The 19,314-nt window shown below is 41.4% G+C and overlaps 1 protein-coding gene across 1 annotated transcript in view; it reads right to left on the bottom strand.

Annotated features, from left to right (window-relative positions):
- Positions 1-13,910, bottom strand: part of rab2a (RAB2A, member RAS oncogene family) — a 33,111-nt gene extending 19,201 nt beyond the window's left edge. Inside the window, exons 1-4 of the mRNA XM_040039524.1 lie at positions 13,721-13,910; positions 4,010-4,081; positions 2,255-2,322; positions 452-534 (exon numbers count right to left, since the gene is read on the bottom strand). Of these exons, the coding sequence (XP_039895458.1) occupies positions 452-534; positions 2,255-2,322; positions 4,010-4,081; positions 13,721-13,766 (269 nt within the window). The 5' untranslated portion in view covers positions 13,767-13,910. The remainder of the gene's footprint in view (positions 1-451; positions 535-2,254; positions 2,323-4,009; positions 4,082-13,720) is intronic.
- Between the last annotated feature and the right edge of the window lie 5,404 nt (positions 13,911-19,314).

Below are 19,314 nucleotides of genomic sequence, written 5' to 3'. Positions count from 1 at the left end.
GCTCGGCTAAAATGCGCTACTGACTTTGGCCATCCTTTCTTTTTCAACAGCAGCATGATGATTTTTACACTAGTATCTTTATAACTTTTGGATAAATTAAGTATTAGGGATACCTCTTTCAACAACATCTGATCTAGCCTCATTGCTAGTTTCTTAGCTCGCTAAGGTCACTTCCATTTATCAGTGCTGTAATTTAACTTTCAGGGATAGCTGGTAAGCCAGCAGATGACAATGGTTAGCATTCAACGCTAGCAACTAACGGGTGACGCCAGTCATTTATATAGAGTCTACGATGATATCACAACATGCTCATAACATACAAGTGGAGATTATCCATAGTGAGGAAAGGATGCTTGTAACGTGACTGTAGTTCTACTGCGGTTCATCTCTATTGCATTGTGTCTTATAAACACTCAGCTAGCATGTGTATGATTGACTGACTGATTGTTACCTTGTGATGTCATAGACTAGGAGTGCTCCTGCCGCTCCTCTGTAGTAAGACCTGGTGATGGACCGGAACGACTCCTGACCAGCCTGGAGAAACACATGCATATATTAATAAACAGAAATTGAAAGCTGAATAATTGAAATGTCTGCAGACACCTGCAGAGTTGTCGGTTTTTCAAGGGCCCCAACAAAGACTTTGGCTTCACAGGTCTGCTTTTTTAGCTCTGCAATTCATTCAAACAGCTGAGCTCTTCTGCAAGCTCCCATGTTGTCTAGTCCTAATACATGTTATACATCAGTCCTGATTCTCTAGCAGAGTCCAGCTCTGGGTTTTCAGTCAGCTGGGGAGAGGACAGGACAGAGCACAGCCTGTAATCGGATACAATAGAGTTCTCTTTCATTCTCCATCTATCTTTCACAATCCCTTTCTTTCTCTCTGCTTGTATGTCTAACCTTGCTGTTTCTCCATATTTATGATGAACAGAAGGACTAGCTCTGCTAGTCAAGCTGGCTCTCTGGGTCACCTTGTTCAGTGAACCCCACTACATTATTATCATCCCCTCGTTATCTCACTTTTTCTATGTCTTTCTTCGATCACTCATCTTTTAAGTGATCGAAGAAAGACATCTTTCCTTCATTATTTTCATCATCCGGTATTCTTACAACCCCCCCCCCCCCCCCCAGTGCAATATCTATTCATGTTCTCTTGCTATTCAATGTACAGTAACAATGTCGCCTGTGTTCGTCCAAGCCCGAGCAGAAAACAAAACGACACTCTATCCTAGCAGCTGCAAGTCCCATGCTGCTCTGACCTCATCTGAAACACCAGACAGTCAGAAAGACAGGGAGGTGAATCATTCAGCCAGTCAGGGGACCAGGCTGTCAACGTCTCACCCAGCGAAGCAGTTGGTTTGTGAGTCAGAAAACTAGTGAGGACAGCCAACAAGCTGGGTAAGTTAGCCAGCTAGAAAGCCATTCAGAAGTTTGGTCAGCCAGTGCAGCAAACACCAAGTTAGCTGGTCACTAGAGCAGTCTGCGAGATGTTCAAGGAGCAGTCAACCAGCCAGTAATGCTATTAGTGAATAAATGATAAATAAGGGTGAAAGAGAGGGAACGCTGTGCCTGTCTGCCATCTGGCCAACAGGCGTGCATAAAGAAACACACAAGCATACATGTGGCAAGTGCAGCCTGCACAATAACCCAAGTGGCTTCTCTAACTATTAGGAGATTATGTACTATACAAATCCAAATTTGTTGCTGAGATTTTCACTTTGGCCAAACCCAGAAAACCAGGTAAAGACAATAATCTCACTGGTGGGCCCCCCAAAATGCACTATCCTGGGACCAGAGAACCAGGACTGAAATGCTGGTCCCTTTTCTCACACTGCTTCCTTAAGATCAGAGAACAGGTATTCACAGAGCTCTAACGCCATCTGCTGGTTAAAGCTGTAAGTGCAAGCTGTGAAAAAAATCAGTCCACCAATCCAAAAGTCACAATGTTACATCATTTTCTGGGACTGTCCCATAATGCATGCATGCATTTTAGATAAACAAACAAACAAACAAATGAAAAGGGTCCTTGCTCTGCAGTGCTGCACATAAGTTAAATAATAATAAAATAATAATAATGTTGCAGTTTTTGGAAAAAATTAAAGCCAAACAAAATTCAATACATTCCTGCCACATTATACTAACAAGCTTGAAACCTACATTTATAAGACTTAAATACACTTACAGTTGAGGAAACAAATTCAAGTTATATTTTCTGTTTGAAAAAGAAAAGGTAGAAAAACAGTATATGTATTACCGTATCCCAGATTTGCAATTTGATCTGTTTGCCATCTATAGTGATCATCCTCGCGCCGAATTCCACACCTGCATAGACACAATCACAGAAGATGGGTGAATAACCCTTTCTAAATAAAAGCTACACAGATCTTACACAGAAGACTTTTTTCTTAACTGTTAATTATCTGTTGATGGATTCTGATAGCAATCAAATGCTTTTAAAAAGACATGGCGTCTGTATTCAAGCTAGAGGTCGATTCTATATAATATCCATTATCATCTGCCTGCAGGCAATGTGCAGGATATGGATAATGTCCTTAACATTATCGCAGTTTGACAAGTAAGCACTTGAAACACCTTAAAAGCTTTGCAGATCGGCCATTTGTTGATTTTAACCGAGATGATGAAAATCCATTTATAATTTCTGTTGGAGAAGTCAAACCCAGCACATCGGGGTCAATGACAGGGTTTCAGAAATAGTTTTACAATTTTCAAATGACACTGCTATGCTTTTTTTACTGCACAAGCGTATAGATCCCTCAGTAGTTCACAGGAAGAGAGATTTGTGGAGAGGTCTGATGCCAGACATTTCATTTTAAATATGAGCAAAGCTGAGGAGATGGACCCACTTGGACTTATCTCATACTCTCCAGATCCACCTTTATACAGACCATGAAGAGTACCACAATGTAAACACAACCTTAATCAATCTTATCTACAATCTTAAATAATGCTGATGGAGGCTGTGGGGCTTGTGTGATGGCTTCATGCTGTTCTTGTCACACAACCAGTGATCGCAAGTGGTATGCATAATGTGTGTAATTTGAGGTTTGAATTTCTACATGACATAACACTTGATAAGGATTATAGCTGCTATAATTACTGGGTCATCTGTGTTTTGAGTCCAACATAAATTGCCCCACAGACACAAAAAAAAGTATACATTGCATTGTGCTTAAGATCAAATTTGAAGTTGAAATCACATATCTGCTCTTAGGCCAAAGGCTAAAATTGGATGTAAATATTGGCTTTATATTTTAATTTATTTATTTATTTATCAGTGGCTCCTCCCCTGTAGCAGGGGTGGTGTTCCGGCTGAAGCTGCTTTACAAAGCATGTGATTTCCAACTCATTCTTTCATTGTACATAGATCACACGAGCTGGCAAGAGATCCAGTATATGGCTTAGGCCGCTGACCCACTCGGATTTAAACAGCACTATGGAATTCAGCACTGCTGAGAATCCATACAGGGTAGGGGTGGGTTTTTATTTTGATGGGCACACCATGCAGCCAATCACATGTAAAGAAGGGCTGTGTGAAAGAAGGAAGGGGGCAGATTTTTTGTGGTGGTACAGACCAGGTACACAAGTGTGTCGGGGAAAAATGAAGAAGTGAGCGAAAATGTAAAATGAGCAGCATCTGCATTTCAATAATACTGGAGACTGCAAAGCTGAGAGCTGGCTTTATGGCCATTCATACTGCACAAAGTAATTAAGCAATTTTCTGTAACGGATGCAATTGTAAGAGGTTATTCCTCTCTGTCAAATCTACTGGAGTTGTACACAGTAAAATCTGAATTACCTGAATATCAGAAGGGTTTTGGTTAACTCAGCATCTAATTACTTTTTACTTAGTTTTTTTTATTTTGTTAACATAGCATCAGCTATATTGCTTTTACTTTACTTTAGTCTGACCCAGTCTATCAAGTTTAATTAGTAAAAGTCATCTAATTATGCTTTATGTTTTTATTATAAATGATGCAGGTGGTCTTACCAATGGTGAGGTCGTGAACTGGCTGAAACCTCTTGTCTGTGAACTGTAGTAATAGACATGACTTTCCCACACCTGAAAAAAAACGTACACAAACAGAATTAAAGGGGATTCATTCATATGCTGACAATAAAATACTACAAGTCAGAGCCACTGCTGTTTGTAGGTTGGCAAAACACCAAGTTACAACTCTTACATTTTTAATATAAGACAACTGGAGTCAACATCATGTTCAAATGACCCAGCAGGGAGCACACCATTTCATCAGCTTTGCTCCAGTTAACTAACTATTAGCAAGCTAACTGAGCTATAAAAGGTGGCTAATTTTTATGTAGCCAAAAGGGCACTAATGAGCGTGCCTATTTTCAATGGCAATCCACACATACCTTCAGCTCTGAATGTGGCAAACTCCCACAGATACACAAACACTTACAAAAGCAACACTTTCATTGTTCATAATTCTGTTTTAGGTAATTTATTCTCAACTGAAAACCCCCCCCCAAAGCGAAACAGCGAGTTAGGAAGTCAGATGACAGGTGTTTGCAAATGCAATCATTAAATCAAAGACACATTGACTTAACTGCATTACAAACTACAGATGGAAATGGTGAGCAGATTCTCAGAGCGAGTGTGAGCTGTTATTTCCTCAACACAAATATCTAGAAGCATGACAAACACACTCAACAGGTTTGGTGCCACAGTACTTCTACAACATTTTAAAAAAGTTAGTCACTTGTCATTGAGATGTGTGTGTAAGTGTGTAGTAAAAAGAAAATTTCCTTTAGTGAAGAGCAGTTACGAAAGCAAGGAAACAAAAGAAAAAAAAATACAGCCGTAATTCCTGCCACCTTGAACCTGCCCATTGCCACCTCCAAGGCTAATATGCTACGGTGAGGAATCACTTAAGGAAGAATATCGATGTCTATTGGTGACGAGATGCATTTTGAAAGCACTGAATCAACTTTAACTCAACCTGATACCATTTTAACCCTTTTATAAAAAGACCAAGAGTGTCAGGAACATTCAAGAAAATGGAGAATGCTGGTATAGAATGATTTACTCAGCAAATATGGTAAGTAAGGCTTTGGAGTCAAAGGGTTTGGGAGTGTGTGAACATATGTGTGTGTAAGAAGAAAAACAGGAGGAGGAAGTGGGGGAGGGATGACCACAGGAGAATAAAAGAGAACGTTAAGGAGACAGTAGCTGGCAGAAACTCAAGGAGGTGCGACATGGTCTTCCTCTTCCATGGTTTCCACGGGTCACAAGTTGCTAAGCAGGGCCTGTGCGATGACGCTGTTGCTAGTAAGGGATGGAGGGATCTCGAGAAAGTTAAATAAAGGTGTAACAGTGAAGTCATTGTTACCTCCGTCAGTCAACAGACACCTGCTCATAGCCACTCTTGCACTACTAAAGCAACAAAACAGTAATAGCAATCTTTCTAATTAGCCACAATGCAATTAACATACATTTTAACATAGCAGAACTTTTCATTTCTGACAAGAGGTAACAGCTTGATGGCTGTGACACAGAGCAAAAGCAACCTGTCTACAGGAGCCTAGAATCAAAGCATGCTGTGTCTTTAAATGCAGAGCATGGCTACAATTGGAGTCATAATTAGTGACTGTGATAGGTTTCTGTGAATGTGCTTTCAAACAGTCTAGCTCTCACCAGATCTCGTCACACAGAGGAAAATTTGGACATACATGCTGGGTTGTCAGACAACAAAAGGAACATGTTGACTGGATTACTGACAGGTGGAATAATTAAATTGCGCTTTTTGAGCAAACACCAGTATGACTCAACAAATGTGATCCACTAACAAGTAAAAATATCCACCTCCCATAGTTGTGGCAAATAACAAAATCTTTAATGATGGTAAATGGTAAATGGCCTGTATTTGTATAGCGCTTTTCTAGTCCCTAAGGACCCCAAAGCGCTTTACACAACCTGTCATCCACCCATTCACACATTCACACACTGATGGGAAAGCTCTCACAAAAGCCTGAACAGTGGAGCTTTGACCTTTAGCAACATTAAAAAAAATAGGATGCATTCGACAAAATGATTCATAAACCACGGCCCTGTTCTTTAGACAAGGATACCTTGTAAAAAAGTATCCTTTTCCAGCTCACTTCAACAGTTGTCATAGTAACAGGTCCATCATAGCCAAGCACCTCACAAGTTGTCTCATACCATGGGGCAATTTCCCAGACTGAACTAGTTCTTACCTTTATTTGATACCTATTTCAAATTGTTTTTAATTACAATAAATCACAGCTAACACACTTCAACCAAAATCGATTGAAAACCAGACAGTACAAAAGACTGACATCGCTTTAGGGTTTGAAAAGTGAGGATAATGCAACATACTTTTTTTTTAATGGCCATCAGGGGTGACAACTGCAAAAGGACTTTTGGTTCCTACAGATCTTTGTGTGAAAACTGCCTTTGAACTCCATCTCTGTAAATACTTTCCTAATGGGATTATGGGTTTATGGGCTCAGTCATTCGTTTTGGGTATGAATAGCACATTTGTAAATTCTGGCCATTTTAACTGTAAAAAAGAGGGAAAAAAAACAGTGCTGGCTAAAAAGATGGTCACTGACTAACAACTTGTGACTGACAAGTCTGCTAGTATGAACCACGCTGTGGTGTGGTTTCAGACAGTCACGCACCACTCAATTTTTGTAAACCCAGCCAGTTGGTGAGGCCAGGTTGAAAACAAGAGTGTACGATTGTGTCCATTTTTACCACCAGTTAAAGTGCAGAGATCTTGGACTGTACAGAAGGAGATATTGGACGGCTTGAAGAGTAAGACGTTCTGGAGAAAACGTTGAAAAAGACAAAAACAAAAATACTGCAATCACTTCCTCTTTCAACTTCTAGTCCTATATCAGTATTGATGTTGAAGTTGACGTTTTGCTTCAGTGGTGACACCTATTGTCCACGAGAGGACTGCATGGCCTCAGTGCCAGTATAAATGGTGAGGAGGCATTGATGACGTCAGGTCTTCTGACACAACCAACACAAAACCATAACAGACATTAACAGGGCACAAATCAGCGAGTGACGTCATGATGTCTGTGTTCATGTTTTATACTGAGGATGCAGAAAGTGAGCTGATTTGTGAGCACCACAAACAATATTATAGTGAGAGCAGAGAAATGTCAAATGTAATGACTTTTCCCTTTTATTTTGCTCACAGCTTATCAATAATCACAACTGAAGTTTTCTGTGTGACTGTTCATGTAAAAACATTGGATGCTGTTGTGCTGCTGTACATGTAGTATGACTGCAGTCTTTGCTTACCCATTCCAGACAAAAACCGTTGAAACTGTTAATCCGGCAGGACAAATTGAGCATTACATCCCTTTCCACCCTCATCCTCAGGCCTCATCTGCTGAAAAATAAGTCGAGGCTCTAACACATGAAAATGTGTAAATATGCTCACTTATAGAGCAGGGCGATATGACCAAAAATATTTATCACGATATACATTTGAAAATTTGCAATAACGATATAACTGACGATATAATTGACACTAGACAAAATACTTTACAACTCCACAACTTTATTAGTGAAAAAAAACCCATCAATGTATTTTCACTTAAACAAGCAGCTGTTTTTTATGTGCATTAAAGTTATATAAAAATTTAACAGTGCAAATGCAAATTCCTTGCTGTCAGTTTAACCAAAAGGCATTTCCAGTGGAAATTGGCCGACATATCCTCAGCATAACCATGTATAATATCCACAAAACTTAAAAAGAGGTTATACACACACAATATGGTAATATTATGTTGAAGCACAGTACGTATCACTCCGCGAGGCTCCTGCCTACGATAGCCGTAATGCTCCGACAATCCATCAAGCGGTGCAGCTTCGTAGCTTAGCAAAGACATCTGACAGATTTTCGAGCACTGTGTACTACATAAAATCGTTTCAAGGTCAGTAAACACAACCAGAATTCATACATAAGGCACACGGGATTATAAGGGGCGCTGTTGATTTTCAGAAAAATCAAAGGATTGATTTTAAGTGTGCCGTATTTTCCAAAAAACACGGTAATAACGACGGCCCGCTAGCATGCGCTACCAAAAATAGTGCTTTGTTGTGTATCTGATGGACAAAAGCTAAACCAGTTCCACACCACTGAAGTTGCAGCATTTTTACAAACCAGTTCTGGTTCATCCGCTTCATTCAACGATCTGCTTTCGCTCTTCTCATTCTCCGTCGCCGGCACACTTTTTCCTCCATGTGCATATGAAAACAAAGGCACTGCGCGTTTTACCCATATTCTATTGCAATATTTCATTTTCTTATCATTGCCCAACATTATACCGGTATTACTGTGAACGGTATGATATGGCCCAGCCCTACTCACTTATTCCTGATACTGTTATTCTGGTCACTAAAAACGTCAAATGTTGATACCATTTCATCTCTAGCACTCAGAAATGTAGCAATTACATTTTATGAAGATGATGTGGGCTGAGAATTAAAGTATAACACAAGCGAAAAAATTACTATTTCGTCTGAAATGAGACAAGAAAACACTGACATTAAGCAGGCACAATACACAACCTTGTTGCACATGGTTGGTGCCGATGTGTTAGGAGTGTCCAGCAAGCCAGTGAGATGTTGCTCTGCTCATTTACAGCAGTAACTTGAAGCTTGGCTAGGTCAGCAGACTGCACCACAATCCCTGCTGAGGAATTTGACAGGAACTGTCCACGGGAACAGTTTTTTGCACATTAAGTATTACTCAAGTGCATTCAAGTGTGATCTGAAGCCGTCATCCCCATAGGCTGTCGGCAGGGGATTTCAGAAGTTGAGAACAATATAAAATAGCTGAAGTTATAGTTTTAGAGATCCTTAAAACTTAAACTTAATCAGCATTCTATTCTGAATGAAGGACCCTACATACAACAATAATTATTAAACCCCAAGTTGTGGGACTATTTGTTAGGCAGATTTCACACAGTTAATATTTACTGTTATAGGTCCCCCATTAACCCAGTTTAATCACACATGAATGCAATGTTATCCCTCAAACACTGCTGTCATCAGAAAACCACCTCAACTATGAATAACACACTTGTTAGCTCAGTTCACACTCCAGTCTGGTCAATACCGCGAAGAGGTCTTTTAAATTAGGGCTTATGGGACACCGTACTCTGTATACCGCAAAAAGATTAATGATAAAACAAGTCAAGGACAGGTAGTTTCTGTTTAAGTTATGTTTCTGCCTGTTACAGTTTTAGGTGGTTGTATGACCTAACATAGATGTTACTAATGTTTGCTTGAGCAATTTTCTTTGGTATCAAAGGTTTCATAGACCAAATATTTGAAGCAAAACACTCGGGTGATTAATAACTAATGAAAATGTGTTAGTTGCAGCCTTTCTCATGAACACATCTAAAGAGTTTTAAAAAATGACGTCATTTGTTGGGGGGTGAATTGTGGAAAGCTAATAATCATAATTATTAGACAGGAAAACTACACACAAACATTTACCACAACTCCACTGTAGGTTCCCAAGGATACCTGTAAAAAAAACTTTAGTCAAAGCAGATACACACGCAGGACTTAACAAAAGGTCCATGAATGAAGGATTTGTTCATTTTAGCCAAAGACCGGATATTATTGCATAAAAAATCCCAACGAACTATAGCTGTGCATATTGAAATCTGTCTGTGCTTTTCATAATGAAAACTGCTGTGAAACAATGAACCTCAAATTCTCTGAATGGGGTCAAACTCTAAAATTTGAAAAGCTGGAGATCTACAGGCTGTGTTCAGTAGGACAGAGCCTATTTTTGGACATTCAATCTGTACTGAAGCTATAATTTCTGTTCAGATGCAGTTTGTCTTCTGCAAGCTATATCTGAGGACAGCCTGGCCATGGGTCAGAGAGACAGTCAACACTGAATTAACTTTTTTCCTATGTCTCAGAATAGTCAATCCAATTTATCATTATTCGCCTGTGCAAGTCCCTGCTACTCCTTTAAGTCATAAAGCAAAGCATCTCCTCTCAAACACTCCACGAAGGGTTGAGAGAAAATAAGAGGAGAGAGAGGTGATGACACCTGGAATGATATACGGTAAGTTTTGACAAATGTCACATTTCAGAAAGCATCAGCAACACAGCAAGGATGCAGGCATTAGAGCAACAATGGGTAGACGCCAAATTAAAATGACACATGGACAAGTTAGATAAAGGTCAAGAAAATTAATAGCAGGCCATGAATCTACACCTAAGGTGAACAACTACCAAAACACATACTACATGCCAAAAAAGGTAGGATGCCACTGGACAAAGTGACTTGTCTCCGTGTGTTTTTCCCCCTAGAAAGTCATACACTGCAGCTGTATTTCTGTATTAATTATAGTTAATATTTTAAAGAAAAATCTCTGTGAGAAACTAGTTGAACTATTGAGTTCAACCAAAGGAAAAAAGTGTCAACTCTGAATACATGTCTGGCAGATGGGGTTAAGAGCACCAGCTGCATGAGTGTATTAGCTGGGAATCAAAGGAGCTTGCAAAGAAAAGCGTCTGGACTTCTTTAAGTTGCTTGAAGACGTTTCACCTCTCATCCGAGAAGCTTCTTCAGTTCTAAGCTCCTTTGACTACGATGACCTGGATGACTGAGAACCTTCACAGACATTAGCTGGGAATGTTTCCTCAGACTAAAATGATGTCTACGCATCACACCTTAAAACCCAACTAAAACTCACTGACTGGAAATACATCTTCCTCAGTCTTCATGTGTAGATGAATGATTACACACTGCACTAAAAGACTGCCAATCTTACTGGTACTGACCATCATACTAGGCACATGGGGAAGATGGAAGCCTTAATGATTACTTTTCACAATAAAAGCCTCACTGAACATTGATTAACCTGGAGATCGGAGGTTTTTCTGGTGTTTAAACTTGTGGATTTGCTTTGACTCAGCAAAGCAGTTACAAGGTAACAAGATGACACACCCAAGTTAAACTTGTCCAACTACTAGTCTATGACTGGTTTTAGATTTTGATAACCATCATATCTCCTTTAGGGTGAAGATAAGACCAAGATAAGATGTGTTATATTCTATAAAATTAAACATAGAAGAAACAAATAATTCCAAAATAAAATTATTAAATACAGTCATACAAAAGTGTAAAAACTGACCGCCTAATGAAAATACAAAAACCGATCACAGTCAAAAAGAGTTCTTCCAGAAGATGTCCCTTTCTCTTTCGGACACACTTTTCACATTCAAAGGCAGGCAAATCGCCCCACACTTTGTCCACAAAGTAGCCACAAGCCAAGCTGATGTTGTCTAACTAGTTAGTTAAGTAGTTAGGTGGTGGCAAAAATCAGCAAGTTCTACTCATACCAGTGATTCAGCCACTTAATTACATGCCTTGCAGACCTATGCACTGGGCTTTTTGTTGTTTTTTGCCTAAGCTATAGCCTGGTATTAACATTGTTTACAGATAAAATATAGCTCTAGAAATTTTCAATTTTAGCAAGGGAATAAAGAACCAGACAAATATTTCATACTGTTATACCTGTTCAGCTAACATCTATTGACTTATGTTCACTAATAAAGGTGGGCTAAATCATTTATTTCTGTATTGAATAAATATGATTGGGTGCCATCCTGCTGGTATGCTGGTAAGCAAGAGATAAACTCCCCACTGTCTCCTTCCCCTCGCTCCCTGCATGTAGAGCAACTCGTAAGCAGCTTCGCTGTTCCCAGTCACTGCTACATAATTAGCAATAAGCATTGTAGCTTATGAACAGTGCTACATACATTGTTTGCAAGATTAAATCCCTTCTCCCCAACCCACCTTAGTTTAAGATGATCTGATCAGTCTGACTTGCATCATAGTATGATTACAACATTGCAGGCTAGTTTCTTACTTAAAATGACCTGTCTCTTATACATAAGTGTAACTGCTGACCTTTCTGTTGACAGAAATCACATGACCTAGTATAAGTAAACATCATGACTCCTGCACCTTTGAGTCTCATCATTGACAATGCTGGAAAATATATTTTACCCAAGCAATCGCTGGATAGCTTTTTACTTCTGAGAATCACTCTTGATGTATCTCTCAGCCCCAGATGAATTGAGCCAGACAGAACAGTCAGATATATTGGGATTATGTAACGTTGTATTAAAATGACATATTACATGCAGAAAATTATGTTTTTACAATTATTTACTGTTGTATACAGTTACTACTACTCTGCCCCTAAACCTATTTAGAAGCCTTTCTACTGATCACAACAACAACAACAAATCAGTGAGCCAATTAGATTTTCAGCTGGCAGACTAATGTTAGGTTTCTTTCCAGGGATTCCTGAAAGTGATCCCAAACACCCCACACTAAATTTGTAATGTCATATGATGAGAAGATGATAGCTATGGAACATTTGGCCCAGCAGCTTTTTTGACACTAATATTAATTACATGTTATGTCCTGGACACCAGATATTTTAGTTAAAAAATAAATACAATTTCCCCCTGGAAATATGCTTGAAAAACAAAACGAGGCTAGCACTGCAATGCCCGCGTGTGTGCTTAAAAAAGCCTCTTGAGGTAAAAGTAAGTGGCGCACAGATGGAGTATTTCTGGTGTAGACATCTGTGTAATCAAGCTGGGACCTTTTCAACATTCACTACTGAAGATAAACAACATACTTGTACGAAATCATAACAGCAGCAGGCAGAACGTGACCCTGCTTGGCAATAACAGTGTCGTAAACATAAAACCCACCACAGTGTACATCATCTAAGACAAAACTACATATCCGCACAATGGGAGTCTTTCCCCAATATCTATTTACTCTGAAAATTTTCTAGCTGCCTCTTGCTATCGCTGGCAGTTTATCTTACTAAAGCTCTCGTTGTACCTCACAGTTGTAAGACCTGCCTGCTTTTCTAAAACTGGTGCTATAACAGTATAATATAGAAATGTACCTGCAACTACACAGCGGTACCCCTCATCAGTACAGCCTGCTAAAAGTAAACAGATGACAACACCGCCGGCTAATTGAGCGGTTTCCAGCACAAGATATACAAACCTACATTTTGGTAAATGAAGCGCAAAACATGGAACCATGCAACGACTCCAAATCGCATGGATATATGTAGCCAGAAATTAGATCTGCTCTACGCCATTTCAGGGAATATTAGAGGTGCAGCTTGGCGTCTTGGCCTTCTCTGACAAGAAGCTAAGCTAATGTTTAGTAATTACAAGACATGAACAACAACAGAAATTGGTAGTGTGGTTGTCTGTCGTATGTAGCTGCAGTGAGTGAAGCATTATTTGGATGTCGTGACAGTCGCTTGCTAAATATTTGGTGGAAAAGCTAAAGCTACTTAGCTGGGCTGGCAAGCTGTGGCTAACACCCCCACCCTCGACGCAAAGGGACAAAAGGCCCAAACATTTATCAGCCGCTATCAACCTTGACACAAGCTACTCCAAGGCAGCTTGTGTAAAGATTCCTCTGTAGATTTTTAACACTGCCAAGGGTCGCTTATTGTTATCTAAATATGTTAATAGAGAAGGATTGGAGCTGTCATCCCACCCCTTCTGTCTCTGCTTTTACCACGTCATTGAACTATCCAACACTGCGGAAATACGCCGCTAGCTAGCGGCTAAGAGCTAGGTAAATGCTAACTGGCAGTCTAACTGGCACTTGTTGTAACTTACCCGTGTCTCCGATGATGATGTATTTGAAGAGGTACGCATACGCCATGACCCCTGGTTTGTGCAGTTAGCTGTCTAGCCCGTTACACCTTCGTAAAATCGAACGTTACCGTGTGAAGAAAGTGGCTGACAGACTGTTAGCCCGTTTCTCTCTGTCCGTGCTGAGGAAGGAACAATAAACAGCCAGAGCCTCGGCTCGACGTCACACGGTCCGCCCTCGCCACGCTACACAATGAGGTCTTCAGGGTCTGCTCGGAAATTTACGATGCATTTCACTACTTCCACTCTTAGTGGAAATGATGGGGGGGGAATCACCTTTCTTTTAAAAAAGTCAAACAAATTTTTCAGGAGGTATTAGAATCACTTCACTTTGTTATTAAATGAATAAAAAATGAAATAAAAAGGAGCAGAGATCACTGCTGCCACCTTCACAACATATAAAACAAATTCAAGGATAAACAATGTAAATGAAACCACACCATGAAGCGGTATGCATAATACCATAAACAGTACCACATAGCAATGGCGATTCTAGGCTCAAACCTTTAGGGGGGCTCAGCTCCCAATCATGTCCTGCATGCAGTGCAGTGTAATTAGTATTAATGGAATATGGTGTTTGCAACAAATATAATAAACCCCTTTTACAGTTGCAAACCTCTATTCGATTGGATAAACATTACAATTTTACCTTCAAAAGCAGCCTAATAGTTGGATGATCAATTGTAGTGTCAAAGAATAATTCAGAGTAGTGATGGGATTTCCGGCTCTTTTTAGAGAACCGGCTCTTTCGGCTCGGCTCACTAAAAAGAGCCGGCTCTTTTGGCTCCGAACCGGATCTTCAGGTTGTTTTGTTGCTTTAATTAATTTATTATTAACAATAATATAAAATTATGCACAAAAGGAATGTAAAAAATGTAAAAAAAAAAAGTGGTTTTATTTATATATGTTTATATATAAATATTTACGGTGGACCCTAGAGACAAAGCACGTACAAACTCCAAAAAGCACGTACAAACTCCAAAACACAGCTACCTAGATCACTTAAATTACACAATTGAAAGCATACTTGTGTGGTTTGTGTATTTATACACAAGCACTCATATATATACAAATAATTAAAAAAGTTCATTTACCTGTTACTACCACACACCAAATCCAGTCGTTGGTACTTGCTGGCTTGTGTAGCCACTAGGTAACAAAAGCTCAACACTGTGCCTAGAATTCTGGAGCACTTCTGTTGTCTTTTGTAGGTGTTTTGGAGTTTTTACGTGCTTCTGAGTTTTTACGTGTTTTGCAGTTTTTACGTATTTTGGAGTTTGTACTTGCTTCAGGGTAGTTAGCAATGCTACACACCTGTTACTCTAGTCTGTATTATGTAATGATTCAGCACTCCTTAGGTTTTGTTATACATTTTTAGACAGCGATAAGATCAGCTACACACTCCACAGAGGCCCAGAGTTACTGTTAATATAAAAAAATGTAATGCTGTCCTTTGAGATTTTAGCATTTAAGACTGAGTGTAATGGATCTAAAACTGTTTAAATCTTCAGAACCGTCTACAGTCAGGTAACATGGAAACTAAAAACAGCAGCAGAAGGTTTCAGTAGTGTAGTCTAATTTGTTCTTTTCATTTAATAATAGAGTCTATATTATATCAACAGCTACATTCACCCTGGAGAGAAACTAGTGAGGCAGACCATGAGGACTAAGCTGGGTTTCTGGGTCCAGAGGTTTGGAGAAACGTCTTTCCTTTCTTTCATCATCACAGCTGTCCTGTGCCAGATATTCTGTTGACCCACTGAGAGAGGCTTCATTTAAGAAACACCAGGAAGACCGAAGCTCATGGCATTGATCAAGCGGGACTCATCTTCACCAGCAGCTCCCTCACAGGGAAATCGTCAGCACTCCTCTGTAGGCCCACCCCAGGAGATGGATAACCCCAGCATTTCATGAACACTGTGATGCAGACCTTTGGTTTGTGTAACGTTATAAATACTCGGATACTCTCCAGAGTCTCCGAACTTTTACATAAAGATATTATATTCAGTCCTGTAGAAAGTTATATATTTAAAAATATATTATCCTCTCTGGTTACTCTGGTGTGAATAACTCTGAATCACTGTTACGTCCCCCCCGAAGGGGTCTAGGCATGCGAGTGAGGGGACCAGTAACAAATGAGTCCAGAACAGAATGAAAGGAAAACAGACAGGTGTTCTTAGTAAATAACAGTCTTTATTGTAGATAATCATAACATAAGGAGCCGGCAACGCCGTATTACCAATAACATGCCGAAAAAGGGAAAAAAGGTTGCAACAACAAAGAACGCAACAACCAAACAAAAACTCCACACCACGAGGAGGCACTTCCAGGGGCCCACAAGCTCACCCTGTCACTAACAGCAGCTGGCTTTACTGCTGCCAAGGCCCACAAGCCCACACTACTCACGCAAAGCAGCTGTTTCCACAACTCCACAACTCCACACTTCAGGCAGGCTACCTACACACCAAGCAGAGACACCCCACCCTGCTCACAGCTCATCCCCAGCTTATATGACCTCAGAGAGGTGATTGCTGACTGGGCCCAGGTGGTAAGCGAGCCCAATGAGCAGCAGCTGTGTCCTGGGGAGAGAGAGAGCAAGAGAGAGACAGAGGGGTGGAGCAAAAGAGGAGGAGGCGGAGTAAAACACCACGCCCACACAAGGGCAGTATCAGGAGGCCCAGCTAGGGCCGTAACACCCCCTCCCATAAATACAAACCAGTGGTTTGTCACAGAACGTCCTACCCAGCTTTTAAACATATCACCTACCATGCACCATAATAACGATTAGGCATACCCTGCCGAATCTGCCAAGACCTTTTTGATGGGTTGAAATCCCTGCACGGGGTTGGCTCCAGTCCCTCAACATAGTGTCCCAAATGACAGCCAAATGTTTTTTGAGCCATCACATATGGAGAACCCATCAGGCAGCTAGAAGGCCTTACAGCAACACTTCTGACGCTTCTTCGCTAGGTCATGGCAAAAGGCATGCTGGTTAGCCAGAGGTGCAGGTTGAAATGGTTGTGTCACACACAATCTATCAGACTGTAGGTCATCTGGACCCGAGAGACCGTCATCAGGTGGCAGATTACAATTAGTTGATCTCTGACAGTGACCAAATGACACCACTGAGCAATTATGCTCCAACTGTTGCCTAGGACTGGCAACTTTGTCGGTTTGTGAACCACAGTTCACTCTTTTGAAAGCAGATCGATTTTGCTTTGAGTTTGCTTTCAAACAGTGAGCAACCAGGTGGCCAGGTTTGTGGCAGAAGAAACAGAGCTTTGTTTTAGCTCTTGAAACCACGCCTGTATCGGCTTTGTTAGCTGGCACACTCCTAACTCTCAAGACTGACTGTTTCTGTTTGTAGGCTCCACAATTTGCTATTAAATGGCCAGACTTGAAACAGAAAAAACACTTTCGTTTTGCCTTGGAATGGGACACAAGTACTTCACCCTTTGGGTACTGTGTAGCTGGCACATCACTAACCTTCACTAGGTCATCGCGTCGGTCGTGCTTAATGACACTGGTTTTATGGATGAGGGCAAACTCATCAGCGAGTGTTGCAGCATGCTGTAATGAGGAAACCTTCTGTTCACTGAGGTATACTGCAATCTGCTCGGAGATGCAGTTCTTAAATTCCTCCACCAGCATTAATTCACGCATCGACGCCAGGTCAGTAGCTTCGCTGGACACACACCACCGATCAAAAAGCACACTTTTCTTCCTTGCAAAATCTCGGTAGGATTGACCCTGCACCTTTTCCAGCCCCCGAAATCGCTGCCTATAAGCTTCTGGGACTAGCTCATAAGCTAGCAGGATGGCACTTTTCAGCTTGTCATAATTCAGACTGTCCTGAGCTGACAGTGAGGAACAAACTTTTTGGGCCTTATCCACCAGCTTACATTGGAGCAAAATGGCCCACGAATCCCGTGGCCAGTGCAAGGCCGTGGCTATTCGTTCAAACGACTCGAAGTAGCTGTCGACCTCAGTGTCACGGAACATCGGAACCAGACGACTGTTTTTCCCTACGTCAAACGAGGTGTCGACCTGACGAATGGAGGCAGTCGGAGGAAGGGAAACCTGCCGGAGTTCCAGCTGTCGCAACCTCACAGCTGTCTCTGCCTCCACCTTCCTCAACTCGACCTCCCTGGCTCTAGCAAGCTCTGCGTCTAAATGCCTAAGCTCCAGCTCTTTCTTTAGCTGGAACTCCCTCTCACGATCCTCCTTTTTTAACTGGAGACGAGCCAGGCGTACACGGAGCTTAGCATCCAGCTTCGAGCCTTCACTTGATTCAATGGAGAGGGGTTCGAAGCGAGGCACTGTCATGGGTTTGTCCTCAGGCAGCCCCTGATCAACAGGTGTCGACACCAATGGACCTACAGCTTGAGCTGGCGCCTGCGGAACGGGCTGAGACGCTGCACCACGCTCACCCTTAAACACTGCAATATCAAAGGTAGCCATTGACTCTAAAACAAAAACTACCTGAGGCTAACAATAACAACAAAGAAGCACCACCTCCAATACACAAATGAAAAACAGGCGGGAAATGTGTGGCCACAGGTTAACCAATAAATAAAAATACCTCCGACCCTCTCCCCAGACCTGCCTACTAAAAACTTAGCCTAGTTAGCTTCTGGAGTGTACCAGGCTCGAGGCAACTTTAAAGGCTAAGCATCAAGTGCACAAAGGACCGACAAGCCTACCCCCGACAGGGAACTAATCCCCACCCGGGATTACTCCGAAAATAACAAAGGAAAAATAAAAAATGAGTGCCCGAAGGAGGAGCTTACGCTCAGCTAGACACTCCCCTTTGCTAACTGGAGAGAGAGCGCAGCAGATACAATACAACTAAACAAGCCACCGGCAAACGACTCACTAACACTCAATTGCTGTTCCTTCCATTCATATCCCGGATGAGCCCCCACATTGTTACGTCCCCCCCGAAGGGGTCTAGGCATGCGAGTGAGGGGACCAGTAACAAATGAGTCCAGAACAGAATGAAAGGAAAACAGACAGGTGTTCTTAGTAAATAACAGTCTTTATTGTAGATAATCATAACATAAGGAGCCGGCAACGCCGTATTACCAATAACATGCCGAAAAAGGGAAAAAAGGTTGCAACAACAAAGAACGCAACAACCAAACAAAAACTCCACACCACGAGGAGGCACTTCCAGGGGCCCACAAGCTCACCCTGTCACTAACAGCAGCTGGCTTTACTGCTGCCAAGGCCCACAAGCCCACACTACTCACGCAAAGCAGCTGTTTCCACAACTCCACACTTCAGGCAGGCTACCTACACACCAAGCAGAGACACCCCACCCTGCTCACAGCTCATCCCCAGCTTATATGACCTCAGAGAGGTGATTGCTGACTGGGCCCAGGTGGTAAGCGAGCCCAGTGAGCAGCAGCTGTGTCCTGGGGAGAGAGAGAGCAAGAGAGAGACAGAGGGGTGGAGCAAAAGAGGAGGAGGCGGAGTAAAACACCACGCCCACACAAGGGCAGTATCAGGAGGCCCAGCTAGGGCCGTAACAATCACTTTATGGTAAATAACACATT

Source organism: Simochromis diagramma, unplaced genomic scaffold, assembly GCF_900408965.1.
Source record: "Simochromis diagramma unplaced genomic scaffold, fSimDia1.1 OVJJ01000337.1, whole genome shotgun sequence".
In the NCBI taxonomy this organism is placed as follows: domain Eukaryota; kingdom Metazoa; phylum Chordata; class Actinopteri; order Cichliformes; family Cichlidae; genus Simochromis; species Simochromis diagramma.
This window is presented reverse-complemented; position numbering and strand designations above follow the sequence as displayed.